This window comes from Passer domesticus, chromosome 7 (genome assembly GCF_036417665.1).
Source record: "Passer domesticus isolate bPasDom1 chromosome 7, bPasDom1.hap1, whole genome shotgun sequence".
NCBI classification, from domain to species: Eukaryota; Metazoa; Chordata; class Aves; order Passeriformes; family Passeridae; genus Passer; species Passer domesticus.
In genome coordinates, this window is record NC_087480.1 from 54289575 (window position 1) to 54309969 (window position 20395).

General features: G+C 41.2%; 1 protein-coding gene across 1 annotated transcript; it reads right to left on the reverse strand.

Moving 5' to 3' along the window:
- Positions 1-1232: 1232 nt before the first annotated feature.
- On the reverse strand, positions 1233-20360 carry STIL (STIL centriolar assembly protein). The gene is made up of 16 exons (XM_064428790.1): positions 19753-20360; positions 18646-18753; positions 18199-18314; positions 17902-18089; positions 16719-16966; positions 15827-15910; positions 15627-15713; positions 13837-13984; positions 12603-12712; positions 11688-11802; positions 9844-10896; positions 8395-8554; positions 7423-7648; positions 5392-5584; positions 4532-4785; positions 1233-2741 (listed from the first exon to the last, which is right to left on the reverse strand). Exons 1-16 carry the CDS (start codon positions 20358-20360, stop codon positions 1922-1924), a joined length of 4518 nt encoding a protein of 1505 aa, XP_064284860.1. The 3' UTR covers positions 1233-1921.
- Between the last annotated feature and the right edge of the window lie 35 nt (positions 20361-20395).

A 20395-nucleotide genomic window follows, 5' to 3' on the forward strand; every position in this document is an offset into this window, starting at 1 on the left:
GTGGATGTTTCAGGGAAAAAAAATCCAGACATCTTGAAATTACTCAGCACCACACTATGAAAGGAAAATGCTTCTTAAAGGGAAGGGTGTTTTCTGTTGTTTTGGTCCAGTGAATTAACATTTTGGTTGCTCGGGGGTTGCTGTCCAGGATTATATGCTTTGTGTAACTTATTATAACACCACACCCTTGTCCTGAACTGTGTGCAAGTAGTTTGGCTTTTGTTTTCAAATTGTTCCTAGCCCCTGAGCATTTGAAGAAAGTCTTTAAAATATTAACCAATACAGCTGTCATCTTCCTGTGTTTCCAGACATTTTACAATAGGAAACAAAGAACAAAACCCTGCAACAATAGCTCAGAGGTATGAATTGCCTCATTCATCTCACTGGAATGTTCAAAAACATTAACTATTTTTTGACTGATTCAGCAGAAAATGTGCTGGCAGATAATCAGCTTATGCCTGATCCAGGGGAGATTCAGGGACTGAGAAAGGTTTTATTTTTCAGCACAGTAAAGTAGCACCTTTCCTGAAAGGAAGCAAATATCCTTGTTGATGGAAGAGGCTGCGTGAGAGGAGAAATTCTGGCTTAAAAGGAGCTGCTGCCTTCCTCTCTCTGTACTGGCTTCAAAACAGCACATGGTTTATTTCAGCCCAATTCTGTAATAAATTAATTAGCAATTAGTGCCCACTCAAACATACCAAGAACACTGCAGCCCTTAGGATGTGACTGGGAAAGGCCCAGGATTTCAGTACAGGGTGTTTTAATCTCTGGTTTAACACTCAGAACAGGAAAGGCAAGGTCAGCACCAGGCTGAACTGCTGTTGAGACAATGCCATCACTAAAACAAAGTTTGTTCCAAAGCCTGTGAGAGAATGCTGATGCACCTAAAAGGCCAGTGAAAAAACACATGGCTCCACCAGGAATCCCATGTTCTCCCACCAGGAATGGTGGGAATGGGAATGAATCACCACTTCCAGCCCGATTCTTCACCTTGTGCAATATTATTTTCACAAGGTTATGGAAAAGAGCTGCTTCATTAATGGACTGGAGTGCTTGGTGACAGAATATTTATGTGTTCATGCAGAACAAAGTAATTATTTCTGCTTACCCCACCACCCAGTATCAGATTCCTGATGAGTTCAGCAGCAGGTGAACCAGTGAACTTCAGGTTAGCCATTTTAACAATGGCTGGGAAGCCACATGTGTCTTAAATAAAGGCAGCATTAGTCAAGTGAAGATTAATTTTTTTAATGAAACCTTTGACCTTTATCAGCAGTATGTAATTTTAAATAAATAGAAAATATAGAGGTGAAAAAAATTACAAGTCTTAAAAGTGCCAGCTTTCCCCCATTTCCTTCCAAGATTTCATGATACAGAGAGTTACATGTGCCATTTTGGCTGAATTCAAAATAATGTTATGCAAAATAAAGTCAAAGTTATATTTCCCTTCCCCACAGACATAACCCACAAACAGGAATCCAACCATTTCAGCAAACTTCTAAAAATTAGTGCTTTAGCTCTGCTACCCCTGCTCTGCCACATTATCAGTGGCAGAGCAGTTGGCACAAACATGGAAAAGTCTGTTTTTAAAAAGTCAACAAAAGAAAACATTTAAGTAATCACCACTGTTAAAATTATGTCAAAAGTACATCTTGGGCTCAGGTTCATTCACCTTCAATATGCTTTAAAATCAAACCAACTGTAAACAAAAGTGCACACATATGTCTATGCTGATCAGCACTGCCTCAGCCAGGCACTTTGAGGTGGCTGTCCCTGAGCTGGCTGAAAACCCAGTTCTGCAAGTTTTACATTGCTACAAGAGTGGCCTCTTCAAAGAGAGCTCAATCCGTGGTTTCCTGTACTCTTTTACAGAGAGGTCCCTCTGATTTGAAGCAGTGGTTGCAGCCATCTCAAGGGATGTTCAGAACAGCTTTGGTAATTGCCTGAGTTGTTTGACATCAAGAATGGTGCCAACAGAGTTGATGCTGTTTGACTGGTTTAACATTTCAAGAGTTGGAGTGTGCAGATTTCCACGGAAGGCCTGAGTGTCTCCTTCATCTGTCCTGACAGGCTGTTCAGTGAATTCAACCTTCCCAGGTAACAATCTGGTTTTTGATTTTAAATCCTTTAGGAACTGAAGTGAGTTTTCATCTGCTTGATCTATTCTGGGAGGAAAAATTTCATTTGTAATGTTTCTTAGCACAGGGCTGTTTAATTCTGGTGGAGAAACATTAGTAGCCAACTCTCTGCTGTGACTTTTTAGGTGAATGGGAAGTCTTCCATCCACTCTTTTGGGTAATTCAGTCTGGTGGCTGAAGCTGTCCAATGCAGGGGCACAGTTTTTGTCTGGCATGCTTTTGCTTTTGACAGTGCCAAAATTGCCATCTTGAGCCTGCAGTTCCTCTTCATCTTCACTGCTGTCACTGCCCTGTATCAGCCCATATCGCTTCATGTACTTCTTGGTGGCAAAGGACATGTTGTTGGGTGAAATTAAACTCAGACCCACCATGCTCTTGTCTGTATTTGTTTGCAAGACGTCTTGGAAGGAGAAATCTGTGGGAGGATTTTGGCCTGAGCGACTGAGAGACAGTCGGGATAGCTGATTTTCACTGAGGTATTTCAGGGCTATGGCATTTGCTTCCATGCTCAGATCAACAACGTTGGGACACATGCTGACATTAGCAAGTAACATGGAATTTAATCCAGGCACCACTGCTTCAGGACTTATGCACGCCAAGATGCTGAAATAAAGCATCAAAACGTTACCTTAGCATTAGAGGAAAAGCATCCATTTCACAATTTTGCTCACTGTACCGATTTCTCCTTTCTTCTGAACACAACCCCATCAGGACTGAGATCATACCATCTGCACATAATGAAAACAGCTACTCACCCTCACAGTATCCACACACTGCCAGAGGATGGATGATATTCCCTTCTCCTTCAATACACACCACACTCATATGAAGAACCACCCATCTCTAGCAGGTTACAGTGCTGGTTTTGGTTTTAAAGCAGGTTTGAACTCTTGGTCTTTTCTCACCAGTGAATGAGACATTGTGTGTCTGATCCTACAATTCCAAGTTCTACCTTCCAGCCCAAATTTTATAGCTAGAAATACAAGCCAAATGACTGAGACCAAGAACACCTTTCCCAATGCATGGTAATTCCAGGATTTTTACAGAAACTCTGACATAGCATCTGTTTCCAGAAGCCTACAAGCTTCTAGTTTTTGAAGTCTCTTCAAATGAGCAATGTTCATTTGTTCTGTTGCCTGGCACAGCAATTTCTTGTATATATATCAGGTGTTTAAAGCTCTGGTACACCAGTAATGGTTGTAAAGCATTGCATTTAGTTCACACATCATATATTAGTTCATAAACCCCAGCTCTTCATATTAAGAATTAAGAGGCTTCTTATTTCACTGAGCACAAATTCTCAAGTTTGCCCAGGGAGAATAAACTGGCTCAACAACAACAACCACTTATTATGCTATGGAGCTGCACTGTTGTTTCCTTCTCTACTGAGCTGTAGACCTTTTCTCAGAATTGTTTATCAATCTTGAAAGTGGCAGAAGGAAGAACTCCACCCCACTCCCCAGGTTTGAAGAAAAAACCCCCAAGAGTTCCAGTTTTGCCTTATGGGTTCACATGTTAACATGTTATGGACATTAAAAGAACACTGACAGACTCCAGCCAGGAAGGTAGGCCAGAAATCCCAGACAATCACCCAATAAAATACAAGTGAAAAGGAGAGAAAGAGGTTAGAAACTGTATGACTGCAAACAGCTTTTGACACATGGCTGAGGAGAAGATTAATTAGGAGGTGGTTAGATTTTTTGTTTACATAACAGCTACACACTAGGATCAAGAAGACAATAAGGATGAAAGTGAAGCTGTACCAGGCAGTCAGCCTATGCCTACACAGCTATGCAAGTAAATTCCTGTGCCTAAAAACTCTCCTTCAGAAGTTACTTCTCTGTTCCTTCCTCTGTTTCAACAAGGCTGTTGTTTCCCTCCCCAGCACTTTCTCTGCTCAAGGCACAGCACCCACAATAACAAGCAATTAGCACAGAACCAGTTTTGATTAGGCACCAAAGCCCCAATAACAATTTCACATATACTGGTAAAGAGCAAGACAAAGGTTAAGAAGCAATGACAAAATACACAGCTGCTTAATGTTCATTGTCCCAAGTGCAGAGTTGCTCTGGAATACTTGGACACAGACCAAAGAATTTCCCTAGAATAACAGGGAAGCTATGGGCATTGCCTGCACGACCCTTTAAGAACTACCAAATGCTCTAGCAGCAAGAGCTACTTGTGTTCTATTTAAATATTCTGAGATTTTCTAACAGAGCTCTTAAACCTATCTGAAATGCCCAAAGCACAAACTACTGTTTCAATTTTGGAGGAAGTGTAGATCAAGCACCCAAATCCTAGTAGCAGGGAACAGTCTTCTCTTGACTCGTTGAGCCCAATCTCCATTTTCAGTTGGTTCTGCACATTACTACTCAAAATCACCAGCATTTTACCTGGCATTCTCCACTTTGTGTGTCTTTTCCTTCATACTGCCAGGTGAGTCCACTGTCACTCCAAGACTCCTCAGCTGTTTGAGTGTGGCACTAATGACACTCTCTTTGTCCACCTCTCCTGTGTCAGTCTCTGAAGCCACTTCTGCTGTATCATCAATGTTCTGACACGTAGGACCATCATCAACAACAAATCCTGATTTTAAAGGCAAGTGATCTTGCTCTTCTGTGGTCTTTAAGAGGTGCTTTACTTGGCCCTACAGAAAAAGGGAGCACATAGCAAGAACATAATGACATACAGGGACTATCAAATACCAAAATTCTGACTTACTCTTACACAACTCCAAATACAACTTGATGGGTTAATAGCTTATTCTGACAAAGAAGGCAAATTCAGATACAGTTCAGATGCAATCACTTGAACTCACAGCAGCGTAGTCAAACACTGGAACATGTTACACTTCAAGCTTTCTATAAGGGTCTGTTCTGAATTTAAACACATCACATACTGATATTCTTCAAGATGAAAATATCTGCCCTTTAAGGGACTTGAAGATAAAATGCTGTGTTATTTTAAAGGCCACTAATTTGGGAAGTTATCAGCTGATGTCCTTGAATTAAAAAAATATTATCTATTAGATAATAGAAAGTACTCAGTGCATGCATGAAAGAGAAGTACAAAATAACCACTTAAACATTTTAAAAAAATTGAAGAACCACAAACTCGGAGTTTTCTGTAGAGCACAATGTGAATTTGAAAACCACAAGCAGCTTTCATTCATGCCAATACCACATCATAAGTTCAGCAGGGTGCTGTTCTGACTGTTGCATTCAGTGCAGAATATAAAACGTGCATGAGTTACCAGTAAGTCCTGGTAAAGCTTCAGCTGCTCTGAGGGCTGCTGAGGCAGCAGCGAGGAGGGTGGCTCCGAGCTCGGCTCACTTGTTACCACCACCTGGCTCCTGGCTCCCTCCGATGGCTCTTTCTGTAAAGACACACTGGCACTTTCTTCCAAGGATGAACCACGAACGAGTGCTTGGGAAATGTTTCCAGTTCTGGAAGAGAACACCAAGATAGCTACATACCTCCTTGCAACAGCATAAGCATCATTACCACGATATGTACTTTATTTGTTCATGCACATCAGAGAAGGAGAACAATCGATCTTAAGGGGTTTTAGTTTTGCCTGCTGCTCAAGTCTTTGCTCCTTTCTGCAGTCAAAAGTGTCAAAAGTCATTTGAGGACTGAGGAAATAGATCTCCAAGTGTGCAACTAAAACAGCCCAGCTAGTTTTCCAAAAGATGTTTTGAAAGTGGCAATGGTATCTCTGGACTAGTCAAAACTCAGTGACACACTATGACTTAAACCAGATGAAAGGAAAGTTATTAGCAATTTGGAATTTATGTTTTCAGCATATCACTTATAAGCCTTTAGCAGCATGTATGCTCTGACACATGACTTATTAAAAAAGCTGCTTTTACCAAGGTACATAATTTACCACGGGATTCTTGTGGCAGTTTAAAAACTTCTCAAAGACAGTTACAATTACACACATGCACACTGAGTATCACAAACTGAGAACAAACACCTGGCTGAAGTATTTTTCAATAAGAGATGTGAAAGAGGAGCTATAAAGGCTAAACACTGAATGAGTTATAACACAATGCTCTGCACCCCCCTCACTGGTGTGTGCATTGCATAAGCCTTTGGAGACCAGACATATCAATACTACTATCATCCCAAGAAGATCCTCAAGCAACCCTCCTCCCCCTTCCTGTTCCTCCTGAGGAGACAAGTGTAAGATAAGGGAATTTCAGAACTCAACTGATCAATTGCCTGTGTTGAAAGCGATAAGATTTAAACCACGTGACATACCAGATAGTCAATGTAGGTTATCAGCTACTGTTACACTAGCAATTATTCATCATTCCCAAAAATGTTCCCCTCCTCCTCCTCAAAGGAATCTGGGTGATGCTCTACATTCTCACTATAAGATACTTTACAGCTATTTTACTGGTTTATGAAGCTGAGTTGAAGAGAACCTTAAGATGCTATTGTCCTAAAATACAATGTTCATAAGATTGATCTGAATCCAAACATCTACTGCTACCAGAAATGTTGTGCAGACAGCACTTTAATCAAGGACTATGAATAGTTAAGTTACAGCTTAATTACCATAATTTTTCCTAATTTAACTGGAAGGGCATTCCCCCTCCTTTGGCTTTTTATACATAGGCAATATTAGATCACTAAAGTGCTAAATTGTTGAGCTATCCCTATGCAGAAATAGCATCCATATAGATAATTAAAAATATTTTTAAAACCACTTCCCAAATTAGTCTGAGATTAGTCACTGCACTATAAAGCAATTGAACTTAAAAATAATTAAATTAACAGCAGTGAAGTCAGTATCTGCATGCACCACACACAAAGTAATCAGGCATAAAATAAAGAGAAATTCAAGGAACAGCCACATAATCATAAACACCTCAGCCCAAACCCCTCAGAACTGGAAGTGTTCTGAATGCTCACAAGGAAAAACAACTGTAGGAAAACAACTGACTACAGCAGCATCCCCTTTTCAGTCAGGATTTAAGGTAAGAAAAGCAATGTTTCCAGTACAGTGCATGCTTTTGTAAGTTGAAGGCTTTTGCCATCAGCTGCTGCTGACAGGTAGCTAAACCTGCATGACTGATAAATGCAGACTCTAAAGGCAGATGTCTTTTGGTGAGCTGTACAATTCCAAGCATAATTAAAAAATAAAGAAGGGAGAGAACACAACAGCTGAGGTCAGACTATTTATAACTCCTGAAGGAAAAAATATTACAGAAGTAATAACTTACATAAGGCAGTTCAGCACATTATGTGAGCACAGGGTGTTTCTGTTACTTACTGGGGAGTGTTCTGATTAGCTCCTTCTTCCACAAGGTGAATACTCTCCACAAAGCTGGGCATGTCAACCACCCTTAAGGACGAAGCAATACTTGTATTACTTGCATCTTGTTCAGCATTAATTGAAATGTTTATGTCCTCCTTAGAAATCTCTCCATCTTCTTTTTTCCCTTGTGGTATGGGGTTGCCTTGTTTTTCTGAAGTTGTATTCCAAAATAAACTAGCACCTAGGACAAAATTAGAGATTTAACTATTTAGGAAGAGTCATTACTTTCTTCTGAGACCCTTTGGATTCCTATAGCTAGAGGAATAATTTTCTCCCATTCACATTTCTCTCATTATTTTAAAAGTGATTTACAGTTCAAATCAGCTAACAGTTGCCAAAACATCATTCAAATCCTAGCTTCTTCCAAAGCATACTTGATGAAAAGAAATGGTTTTATTAAATAATTTTAATGCATTGACCTTGAGCCTGTTTCAAAGTTTCCTCCAGACTAAGCACAACATTTCCATGGATTTAACAGGAACCAATATGTTAATATGCAGCTGTACAGATACAGCTGCATAACTCCCCTAAACTAAAGCAAATACAATCTCCTCTTCATGCATGATTTACAAATAACATCAGTAATATATTTATTGGAGCACTATATGGCATAGAAGCTATTACTTTCCAAAACAGTGTATTAAATAAAAAAAGATGTGGAGTTACATTTCAACAAGACACCATTTCAAATAGAACACCTTTCTAAAGCTATTGGAAAAAGAACTCTTTCAGTGATGGCAATCAAAGACAAAGTAACTCCAGCCTAAACTTGCAAATAACACCTCAACAGCTTAGGTGTTTTTAGGATCTAGGAGCATGTTTGCACAGCTGCAGCATTTCTGCCAAACATTTCCTCCATGCCCAAATAAAACAAAAAGAAGTCCAGAAAAAAGCGATGCCAGTGTGTTTTAAAGAACGAGGCGTTACCTGTGCTCACGGCAACGCTCACACTTCTCCTGTGGTTCGGGGGCGGCGAGGTCTGTGTTTCCATGGAAACAAGCTCCCCTGGCTTCTCCTGCTCTGCCCGGGCTGCTGCCGCCTCCGAGGAGCCCTCCTGGCGAGCCTGGGCTTCCAGCAAGCGCTGGATCTGTAACAGTCATCACAAAGTTAGGATCTGCACAATAAAACATCAGCTGTAACAGGCAAAAGTGAATTAATTGGGTTCTGCTAAGATCTGGATTCAAATACAGGCTGCTCTGCCACAGCAGTCTGAACATCTTCCAGTTCTCAGCAGTGCACACAGCATAAATCAAAACACCAATTTTGATGTTGGCAGAGCTAGCAAAGAAGATCTTTAAGCACATTGGCAGAGGCAGCACCAAGACAACTTGGGTAAAGCCTGTTTGCACCACACTTGCTGGAAGGATTCCTTCCCTTTCATTCACACACAAAGCCTATTAACCGACTTACCAGCCAAGCATTTATATGCCAACTGTCCCTACACCAACTTAGTATTAATTACAAAGCTAAGCAATTAAATGATAAAATTAACGTTGCCAGGCAATCTTCTCTCTAGGATTTTCTTCCACCCTGTCCACCGATTAGCTTGCAGCTCCAGGGAGAAATACAGTAACAGTGAAGGCAGCAGCAAGGAGGGGTTTCCCTCATGCACAACCCCTGCTTTGGGAGCTTGACTTTACATACAGGAACTGTACCAAAAACAAATTCCAGCTGTCATTTTCTAGTTCAAGTACTGCAAACTTTTCTGTTTGTATTGTTCATCATCAGCAGCAAAATTTAAACTCTGGCTCTTCAGCCCCAAATCATACCCTGCAAAATACAGGGCCAGAAGGTTGATCAAGGGATTGGTATTTTGAAGAAACTTGACCTGGTGGGGCAGCAGAGCACAGCAAGACCCCCAAAAGTCCAGTTTTCTAGCACAGAAAAGACCTGATGAACCAGGAATTGATGCAGACAACTTAAGTTTTCAAAGCAACAGCTCAAGGGAGCTGCAGACTTGAAGGTGGAAAAAGCAACATATGAGAACATTCTGTGCTTTATTATTTACAATAATTCCAAAGCCTATAGCCTATGCAATTTTTTTTTTTTTTACATGGACAAGCATATAACTATAAAAGCACTTATACAGAAAGTGTATCAGTTTGCATTAACGGTCTAAAAATAACCTTCATGGAAGGTTATGGAAATACCACAAAAATAATGCAAAATTTCATTAGCTATAAGTCACATAATTTTTAAAGGGACATCAATTGGTAGAGCTAATGGAGTCCCCTCTCCATGCCCAGACTGAGCTGGGATGACAGGCTCCCTTGTTCCAACACGGATAGTCAACAGTTAATTTAATTCCTTTAGCAGGGGAACTATCAAAGCACAATCACTGAGAGGGCAGAGGAGAAAGCTGACATTTCCACAAACCTGAGCTTGCAGTAATTTGAGTTGTCTGTCCTGCTGGGTAAGGAGCTGGTATGCATCTGGAGATAATCCCATCATGCCATTATCTGGGGCTGCTGCAGGAGCAGGCGTGTGCAGGCACGGGGAGTGGGCTGCACAGCACTGCACGCTCGAGGGGCTCGCACTCGATGCCATCCTTACTCCAGGTGATAAGCCACTGTCAAGAGAACAGCTCCCTGTTTTCCCAGGATATCTCACATTCATAGGGCTGCTCGTGGCATATCCAGGGTTGCAGCAAACGTTTGGGCAAATGATATTTTGATGGAACACCGCACAAGGATTTTGCTGAGCCATCTCCGGTTGGATTTCCGCTCCGTGTTTGGGGCTCATTTTCCCAGCTCCTTGCCATGGGTTTAGGGGATTGTACTGGAGAGAAGCAGGACACTGACAGCTGCATGCTGGACAGGAAGGTGGCACTTGAACTGGCACCTGCAGATCTGGTGGTTGTCTGCAGCTCTGTGGTGACAAAGCAGAGCTGTGGAGGACTGGCTGTGTAACAGCAGGGAGCTGCTTGGAAGCAGATGTTGATGTTCTCCTAGGCAGAGGCTCTCCCTGAGGTGTGCCACTCTCAGGATTCAATACAAGTTTTTCCAATGGCTTTCTGGGGTGGTGCACAGATGTATCTGGGGAAGGCCCACTACAAGGGGTTGAAGGAGAAGATGATCCTGAACTTTTTCTTGATTGAGGGGAAGCCTTCTTACACTGCACCTGCTGCTGTAGCAGAGCTGGATTTCCTCTATGAGGCATTGAAGCTGGAATTTTCTGGTTTATAGGATTTGGCAATCGTCTCAAAGTGGGATCTCCCATATTAGCAGGAAAGTTCTGCCTGTCTTCAGAGTGCTGGCTGGGGTGACATGTAGATCTCATGCAACACTTCTTTTTAATAGGCTGATTTGGCACTGTGGGCAGACTTTTAGCACCTGAAGTCCCCACAGGCTTCGATGATTGTCCTGATTCTATGAAACTCCCATCCAAAATGAGTGACAGCTCTGGCACTGAAGGAAAAATTCTGGTAACCTGAAGGGACAATTACACACATGTATGATAATTTTAAAACATTGTCTGCTCTTCAAATGCAGAATTTCCTCAAATAAAATGTTTTTATTTAAAATCAATATACAACGATCATCAGCTTCCAAACCAACCACATGTTAAACATATTCCTAGAAGACTGGAGAATCCAGAAAAAGCAGCAAGATCTCTAGGATCATTTGTAAGGGAAAATTGTTTTCATATAGTGTAACAGCCATGTCTGCCAAATGAATGCTCCATGTCATTTAGGAGTACATTTCAGAATATGGATATTTCCCTTCTAGAGGTGGACTCTGTGTCCCTTCCTACTATTATTAGATCCAGGAGATAGCTGCAACAGAACACATTTTATACACAATTACCACATCCTTCTAGACCTATGCTGTACAAGGGCTGGTATTTATTCTATTTGTACACACTTAGTGAAAAAAGGACAGAGCAGATCTTTTGGGTAATGAAATAAAAAGAACACAAGAGCTCGCTGTCTCTGTCTCAGACATTACAGCTCTTCCATTCAACAACAGTGAGATTCCTAAAATAGAAACTACTCTCTCTGTTCCCAAATCACAGCATGTACAGGAATTTAAAGTGTCTAAAATCCTAGAAAAATGGCAGATTAACTACAGGAGTGGGACTCACTGTTAATTTCTTCAATTCTGTTTTCCCTTGCTAGGACTTAGAGAAAGAAGCTTTACACTGTCCAGTTCCCTTACAATGAGTTTTGCTGCTTCAAGTGTCACATCCAAGATACCCAGAGCAACTACTTATTTAGTTACCTGTTGACTCACTGGGTGAGGACTTGGAATTGGTCTGGGGGATAAATCCTCATCTTCCACACCAGAGTCGTGATCACTTGCTGACAACTTGCTGGGTGAAGAGCCTTGGGGAGGACTGAAACCAAAATAAATCAAAGTAAAAATGTTTGCTTGTCAGATTTGGCAGCAGTAACTTGACACCTCACGTTTTTCAACGTGCCATCTACAGTGAATAATTTTTCTAAGAAGCAGCTGCCATCTATCTTCTCCCTGGTTAGCTGGGCAGTTAACCCAGCAAACAGTTCTAAGATGAAACAATGAAAATAGAAAAGCTGCTTTTGGGTAAGAAGATACAAACCCTCCCTCCTCACAGCATCACACAAACACACCTTTTAAGTGACATTCTAACAGCAAAGCACTGATAGACAGTAAAAAGATAGGAGGTGCTACAGTAAAGATTGTAACATTGTTTGAAGGAAAATAAAGGCCATCTTCTAGTCATAGATAAAAATTTGATGGATAAGCCAGGTTCTTAAAAATCACTAAGTTTCAACCTATCTGGGTCTTGGAGCTCTGAAAAGTGGGAAGAAAAAAGGAATTTTTTTGACTTAAATAGATTTCAATTAGAGATTTGCTTCAAAGGACAGAGCTCACTTAAAACTTAATACAGTGAACTAAACCTCATCAGTGAGGAAGCCTTTTTAGAAACATCCACTGTATAAATTAAAACCACCACTACCAAGTAGGATTTTTTGGAATACAGACAGCTTGACCATCTTACTTGAAAAATATTAACTGTAGCAATAAATAAAAGCACACACAGAGATTTTAATGCAAGAAAATGTATGCACAGCTCAACTGACACACAGCATAGATCAAAACCCTCATCCAATAAATATTTCATTTTTGCACATAAACAGCATCTCAGAGATTTACCTTTTGATTGGAAGTTTCTTGCAAATTCTGCTGAAGAACTCAGTTTCCGCATTTTGGTTTTCTCCACTCAACTCAAACTGGATAGGGCTCTTGTCTGATGGTTCAACATTCTGGAATGAAATGTTCCATATTTGTGAAGCACGAAACCTTCAAACTTTCAATCACTGAGGTACTACTCCCAAAGAAACAGCTTTAAGGACATTTATATGATTATTTGCTACTTGTCCCCTACTTTCAAAGTTTTCAGCACTACAAGGAAGCAGGCAACTTCCCTTCCTGTTTAACACTGCTCCCCCGCTACTCTGTAAAGTAGTTGGGCTAATTATAGTCATGAGCAGATGCTTCCTCACTGTAACTGCTCAGATACTCCTCCAGGGCTGCCACCACTACAGGAAACAGCAAACGTTCCTGCACTGTTTCACACACCACAGCTGGGCAACTCCTGGAAACAACAGACATGAGCTCCTGTGGAGAGATCTGTCGCTCCAGAAAGCTGAGCTGTCCCTAGGCTAAGGGAGAAGGCAGCCCTGACAAGGAAATTCAGTTGGGAAGAGAAATGAGTACACAGCATAGCACACACATTACACTGACTGCTTCTCTGAGAGCAGCAGCACTTACTGAGCAAATTAACAGCTCAACTTCAGGTTCTGTACAAGCCTAGGAAAACGCATAAGGAACTGAGATTTCCTAGAACTTCTTCAAACTTCACTAGCCATCTCCCAGACATCTCAAATTCTTTCAGACAGTTACTTTGCACAAAGATAAAGTTTTCCATTAATAAAACTGATGAAATTAGTAACCTCTGAATTCCCTTTTGCATTCAACTTCAAGCAAAGCACAACACTCAGCTTTGCTCTCCAGCAAGCATCACCCAGAGCAGCTGTTAGATGTGGCCAAGGTACAGCACACCAGAGTAACAAATGCTGCAGGAAGTCTGAGTCTGCTCACAAGGCCAGAAGGTCACTAGCAGGAAGGAACACTAACCAAGAACAACACAGCATGGTATACTTAAAAGACAGATGCTTAATGCAATTAGGAAAGTGAGCAGTGATGACTTTGGAAGTCATTTCTCAATTTGAGGGACAAACTGAATTTATAGTAGTCCCTAGGAAAAAGCAGCTTTATAGAGCTACATAATTTTCAAACACGGCAGATCCATTTGGGTCACATCATAATGACTCTTTTAAGGCAAATTTTGTAGTACCATGATGCAGGAGGAAAGCAAGACACTTACTTTGAAGAGATGAACTGTTTCACGGCAAGTGAGGATCTGAAACCCCAGCTCTGTCTGCCCACTGCATGGAACACACTCATAAAACTCTGGTTCCTTGTGTGTCAATGAATAAAGCACAATAAGAAAACTCCCAGATTCTGAGAAAACCCTAAAATAGAAGAAAAAGCACATCTTTAAGTAACTTAAACGTGAAGAAGGCCCTTAGATTTTCAGTACAGTGAGCAAATTTCCCCCACAGTTTAGCAAACTGGTGAATCACAGCATTTTGAATGGTGCTTAGCTCTAGATAGTTAGCAGATGGATTTATGACTGTAACCACATGCAAGAATCAAGGAAAAGTAGAGAAATGGGAATAATCCATGCCCTTTGTATTTCAAACCTTTACGATCACTTAGTACTTTAAATGAATTCCTGGAAGAGTTCAAACAAAACAGAAGAAAACATCTGTAAGAATGATATTATGTTTTATTTTCTTTTTAGTGTTCAGTTGAAAGTGCATTATAAAGACACTTACTGACTCAGTTATCCCTAAACATTCGTTAGCAAAAAGATATTTTTTAGAAAATTATATTGAAGTTTTTTTTTCTATAAGTTGAGAATAGCGAGTAACGGCAATCAGCATTTAACATGAGTTCAAGGATAATTACAACAATGTGTGTTTCCAGTAAAAGGTAGTACTACTTTCAGAACAGTTTTTCTTTTTATATAGCACTTGTAACATGCTTGTTTATGGTTTTTTTTATTTGTTTGCTTTTTCATTAAACAATATACACAATGGAAAAAGCAGTGGAAACAGAATGCTTGAAAAACATATTCATGCAACTTCAAAGTTTACTTACAACTTAAAGAGTTAAAAATGTATGATGCACAGATTAAGCAGTTAGGCTGCAGAGGTTAATGCTGTTTGCATGGTTCATCAAATCTTCTTAATCCACTTCCATGATGGCATCAGTGAAAGTTAATGAGAGTCAAGCATCCAACTTGCCTATCTAATAATCTAATTGGTCTCTTATCTGTGTTTGGACATATTTCAGTTGTTAAGGGAAAGAAGTCTATTTTGTAATTGCAGACACATCTGTTCACCAAACGTGGTTGTATTTCATAATTTAAAAATAAGTGTGGTCAATCAGAAGTGCTTATGCATACAGCATATTTTAGAGTCTCATTTACCTGAGGTACAGTTTCAAACTATAAATACCTGAACTCTCTCCCAGCTCCATACAAATAGAATTGTTGCAAATGTTACAAGTGAAAATATCTAGACTATGAGGAATTATTATCCTCTAACATTACAATGAAAAAATACCCCAGAATGCAAACACTCTTAAAAAACCTGAACATTTAACAGGAAGTCATAACAGGACAGAATAGGCTGTAAATCAATATGCTTCAATATGTTGGTCAGGCACAACCAGGAAAAAAACTTATCTCAAAGAAAATACCCCTAAGAAAAGCTCAAAACCAAAACCCTACCACTGTTTAAACTACTATTTCCTCTTGTGGCTTCTTATTTAAACTAAAATGCAGTGACCTTAAGGATATTAATATTCACCCTCTTCTGACTTTGAGATATCAGCTCAGCTTTCCAACATCTCAGTCACAGAAAATTTTTGTGCAGAAGCCAAAACCAAAAAGAACATTTAAACCAGACTGCTTTACCCCTATACAACATATAAACCATAGCATTTCCTCAAATATCTTTGATCAGAGCCCATGCTGTCATGCATTTCTGTGGAATACTTTTTTAGGCAGCCAATAGCTTCTATGTTTTACCTATAAAAGTGACTTGCCTTTCTTGAATTGAAGAACTGAACAAATATCGCAAGCAACAGGCCCAGACTTGAGGACTATAGATATGAGTAACTCCACTCAGCCAACTAGAAAGAAGAAAAAAATCTAATTAGAGACAGCTCTGTTACCAAATTTTTAGTATGTAATCCATCAGATACATCTCAGATCAATGTGTGTATTAATCTGGACAAACACTTACACTCCAACTAATGGCAGAGCATAAGCCTTGGGATCAGACTCAAGCAGTAAAAGCAATTTCCGTGTTTGGTCCATAGTAAGGTAGCTGAAAGAAAGCAGAAGTTGGGTTTTTTCAGTATTTTGGAAGGCAGTTTTTCAGAAGAAAAATCCTGAAGAGCTAAGTACAAGTTTAGAAAATACTGTAAGAAAAGAAATTTAGGGAAAAAAATTAAAGGTCAAAACTGCTCTCACTCCACACTTAACAGCAGCTCCCCAGTTTTCAGCAATTCCCTGTGCATCAAAGACTTATCAAGGACAAAAATTACATAGTACTATTTGTAGTGTTCATAACAAATCCCCAAGTACAAGTCATGTTAAATTTGAAGAGTAACTTTCAGAGAGGCATTCATGAAGTCCCTGTACAAATAAAAAGATATTCAGTTGCTCCACACTATTTCTCTGATCTATCCTTTGTTCACCCTATTAAATTAGTTACCAGACAGAATGATGACTTCCCAATACCATCTCAGAAGCACAATTAACAAAAAACAAGCTTTGGTTTGCATTCATCTGCTTTTCATTGTAGGGCAAGCACTGATGGTGTTTAAAAAGCTGGAAGCTGTTTATATTTATTATGTTAACTAGAGGTGTGTTCTCCTGCCCCAGCAGGAAGATCCTCTCACTGAAGCCAAAAGCAAGAACTCCTACTCAAACTTAATCTTTTTGCTCCACCCCATTTCCAGTTTCTTGTTCATAACCTTTAATACATTCCCAAGGCCAGAAGACATGCCATTTTTATGCCAGTTATTTTACTAAAAAGCAAAGTACAGTTGAGATTTCTCCTACTCACTCCTTTAGGAAAGGCAAGAAACTGACAGGTAACTTTGACAGCTTTAGCACCACCCTTTACTCACCCACATTTGTAAGTTCCTTGAACTTGTGCAATATTCATAGGACTGGTCAAATTTCTTGCTAGGGCTGTTGGAATAATTGGGACAGACTTCACAGGGGTGTATTCCAAAATATTGGCCACAGTAAGAGAAGCCCAGCAAAAATTAAAATGTAGATTATCCAGGTTTTCTGTGAAAACAATGTGAGCTCTAACAGTCAGCAGTTTAGAAAGATCCAGAGATTCTTTGCTGCACAGACTCTGCTGCAGACCCTAGAAGTAAGAAAAAGAGTTAAATATACTAAATTATTTTGTATGATTCAAGATTTATTGTACTAGGAATTCAAATCATTCATCACAGGTACTACTGTAGTAGGTAATATATACAAAAAGCCATTACCCCAGGTCTCCAAAGCTCACTGCTCTACTGAATATAACAAATAATGCAGAATACACTTGGAAATTAGCTATGCACACCTTAGCATTGTTTTATGATGTATCAGAAAACCTGGGGTTACCTAATTATATAAAAATTAATATAATAGCAGACAACTAAAAGGCTCAAGCTGATTTGTCAAAGTTTTCTTACTTGCATTCAAGAAATATGTAATTTAGCATCTGGATGCATAATCACGAGAAAGTTCAGATGTGAAGCAGGCTTCATTTGTATTATAAAATACACACCACAACAACTACAGGGAAAAGCCTACAGGAATGGAAAGTGTATTTAATAGATTACAGCAGAGCACACATTTCAGCTATGGCTGCTAACCTACATGGGACTTTACACGTTTTGGGCGGGTCACTTGCCTAGCAACACTTCAGCAACAACTGCCCAAATACTGCAACTGATTAATGACAGTTTTGAGGAGAAAAAAAACCACAAAAAAGCTGTTTTCTCTTGTTTAAGTAAGTTTGCTGAAATTGCTTTTGTTTTGCTGGTTAGATCAGCAGGAAAACTTTGGTCAGTCAGCAAGATTGTCATCCAAGATCAAAGACTGTGTGATCCTTAAACACCTGTGAGGATTAACTGATTTTACCGGTTTCCAATACACTTTTCAATGACACTCAAACAACAACTAACTACATAGTCTTGGTTCAGCCACAACCTTGCTGTGCTGGAAATCAGGCTCTGTGCATAGTCCAGTGTCCTGCCTGGCAGACAGTTCACTGTTAAAGAGACCCAAAAGTTGCTAAGAGCTGCCTACCTTGAAAGCCAAGCTGATATCTTCAACGCTGTGCACTATTATATTATCTGAACAAGGTCCCCAGGCATTAACTGCACATGGAATCAAGAAGTCTCCAGGAAGGGCTGCAGTTGGAATTTTGCCTGTACCACCAGCAACTTCTCGGCCAGGATCAAAGCGATCTACAGTTAGCGTTACGCCTTCCCCATCTTCAAAACAAATAAATGAAGTTAGAGACCAAGAGCAGCAACTCGGGCTCCTTAACAACAGCTTGTTCTACCAACCAATACTGCCTGTCTGCCTCATGTTTAGAATTACCTTCATCTACTGCCAGGGTGCCCAGCAGAAAACAGGAAAATGATTTCTTTTCGTTCTGCTTGGCGTGGCGATAGGCAAGCCGCAAGGTTTTCTCCACCAGACATATTTTGGGGTTTCTAAAAAGAGACAATAAGCAAGTTTAACTCACAAACTCTTTTCAATGCTTTGTTAAAAAAGAAGTATCACTTATCCATATGCAAAGAAAGCGGAAAGAAACTTTAAGTTACTTTAAACTGATGCACCTTCAAGCCATTGGACTGTGTTATACAAAGGAAAGGAAACTGAAATCTTTCCAGTGAAAATCCCTATATATGCTTATAACAAACACACTGCTTCCTTTTCCTTTGGGCCTTGTCATAGAACAGACTCAAAAGGAAAAATGAGGCTTTGCATGACACAATCCATAATTTTTTTAACCTTTAGCTTGCCCCAAAAGGGTATCAATACCTGTAATAGGTGATGTGGGCACCAATGGCATCGCCCATGGGGACTGGGTCCCAAAGTGCACACTTGGACAGAGGGAAACTGAAAGGGACCATCCTTCTGGGAACAAATCTGGGAAGATCACAGGGATGAAAAAAAATGGATTAAGGTACATCATTATCTTACAATGCTTAAAAGAAGGAACACTAAGAAAACCAAGAAATAAGATACAGAAACTATTGGTACTTTTTTTTGTTTCAAGTCCAGGCCAACAAAGCAGAAAGTTTGTCCTACAAAGTTGTCAGAGTTACAAAGTCAACACAAAACCTTTCCTGACCACCTGACAGTTTCTTTGTGCAGCCTTGGAAGATGTGTAGGCCAAAATACAAGCCTAAAGATAAAGCTTAAGGAAAAACTACTTGGATATAGGTTAGGGAGAAAAAAAAGTTATCACTAATTAGAAACTCCCATAGCACAAAAAAACTGATTTAGCAAATTTAACACTAGATCAGCTTCCCAAAGTCCTGTTTTAGTCTTTGTATTTCAAGTGAGCGTTCAAACCACTTAAACTCTGAAGACTTCTGAAATAAAGCCTTGGCTTAACTCAAATGGTATAGTGCAAAACTTGCAGTCAGACTTCAAAGAGCCCTGAAGAAATCAGTGTGTAATCACATTAACTTATTTACACCAGCAGGATTAGATTTTTTTTGAGGTGCCTAAACAAAGCAACACACAAAACAATTGACAGCCCATATAATTCGCCAAATACCTCAATACCTTTTAACAAACAAGCAAGAAATCTCTTTGTAGTTATCTCAAGCATGAAACTTCGCCAAGCAAAGGTGCTTCCTCTGCATTTCAACTCGCCAGGAAAGAACTTTACTTTTAAGGCAGCTCTACAAGGAACTCAGCCACTGCTGATGCTTTAAAGGCTTTAAGACTCCCATTAAAACCCAAAAGCTCAAAGTTGGGTTTTACAACCCTCAAACTTAAATTTGTAGAATATTTTTTAAAGCACCACTGTTTCGATTTGACAAGCACGAAGCAGAAGCCCACACCCCTCTCCCACAGCTCTTTATAGCCCGAGCCGCACTCGCAGAGGGGCTGGGGCGATCCGGACCCTCCGGGTACCTCAGATCCGGGCCGGGCCGAACGGGCTCCGGGCAGGGCCGCAACGCTGCCCGCTCCTCTTCCTCCTCTCCCCAGCGCGGGGAGCGCCCGCTGCAGCCCCCGGCTCGGCCAGGCAGCGGCCGTGAGGGAGCAGCGGCACCGGTGGCGGCGGCTCCGGAGGGCAGGAGCAGCGGCCGTGAGGGAGGAGCGGCCCCGGTGGCCGCCCCGGCTCCAAGCCCGGCTCCAAGCCCGGCTCCAAGCCCGGCTCCAAGCCCGGCTCCAAGCCCGGCTCCAAGCCCGGCTCCAAGCCCGGCTCCGCCGCTCCCGCCGCGTCCCGCCCGCCCCGGCGCCTTCTGCGGCCCCCGCCGGCCCTCTGCCCGCACCGGCCAATCAGAGAGCAGACCCCGCCCCCTCCGCCCGCTCCGGCCCAATGGGCGCGCGGCGGGGAACGGCCGGCTCGGCCAATCAGAGCGCGCCCCGGCGAAACCAACCGCCAGCGCGCGCGCAGGGGGTTTAAAAATGCCAGGGGGCGGGGAGCGCGCAGGCGCAGTGCGGCGATGCGGCGGCGTTGCCATGGCAGCGGGGGCGCCGTCGCTGCCGCCGGGCCGGGCCATGCCAGGCCGGGCCATGCCGGAACGGGCTATGCCGGAACGGGCTGCGGCGG

What these genes read in the sequence shown, in the direction of transcription:
- STIL (XM_064428790.1), bottom strand. Translation starts at nt 20,360, where the DNA reads ATGGCCCGGCCTGGCATGGCCCGGCCCGGCGGCAGCGACGGCGCCCCC. An exon ending in CAAGGAACTTACAAATGTGG is followed by an intron (nt 15,911 to 16,718) that starts GTGAGTAAAGGG and finishes GCTTTCTTTCAG; the next exon opens with CTACCTTACTATGGACCAAA. An exon ending in TCAAATTACTGCAAGCTCAG is followed by an intron (nt 8,555 to 9,843) that starts GTTTGTGGAAAT and finishes TGACTGTTACAG; the next exon opens with ATCCAGCGCTTGCTGGAAGC.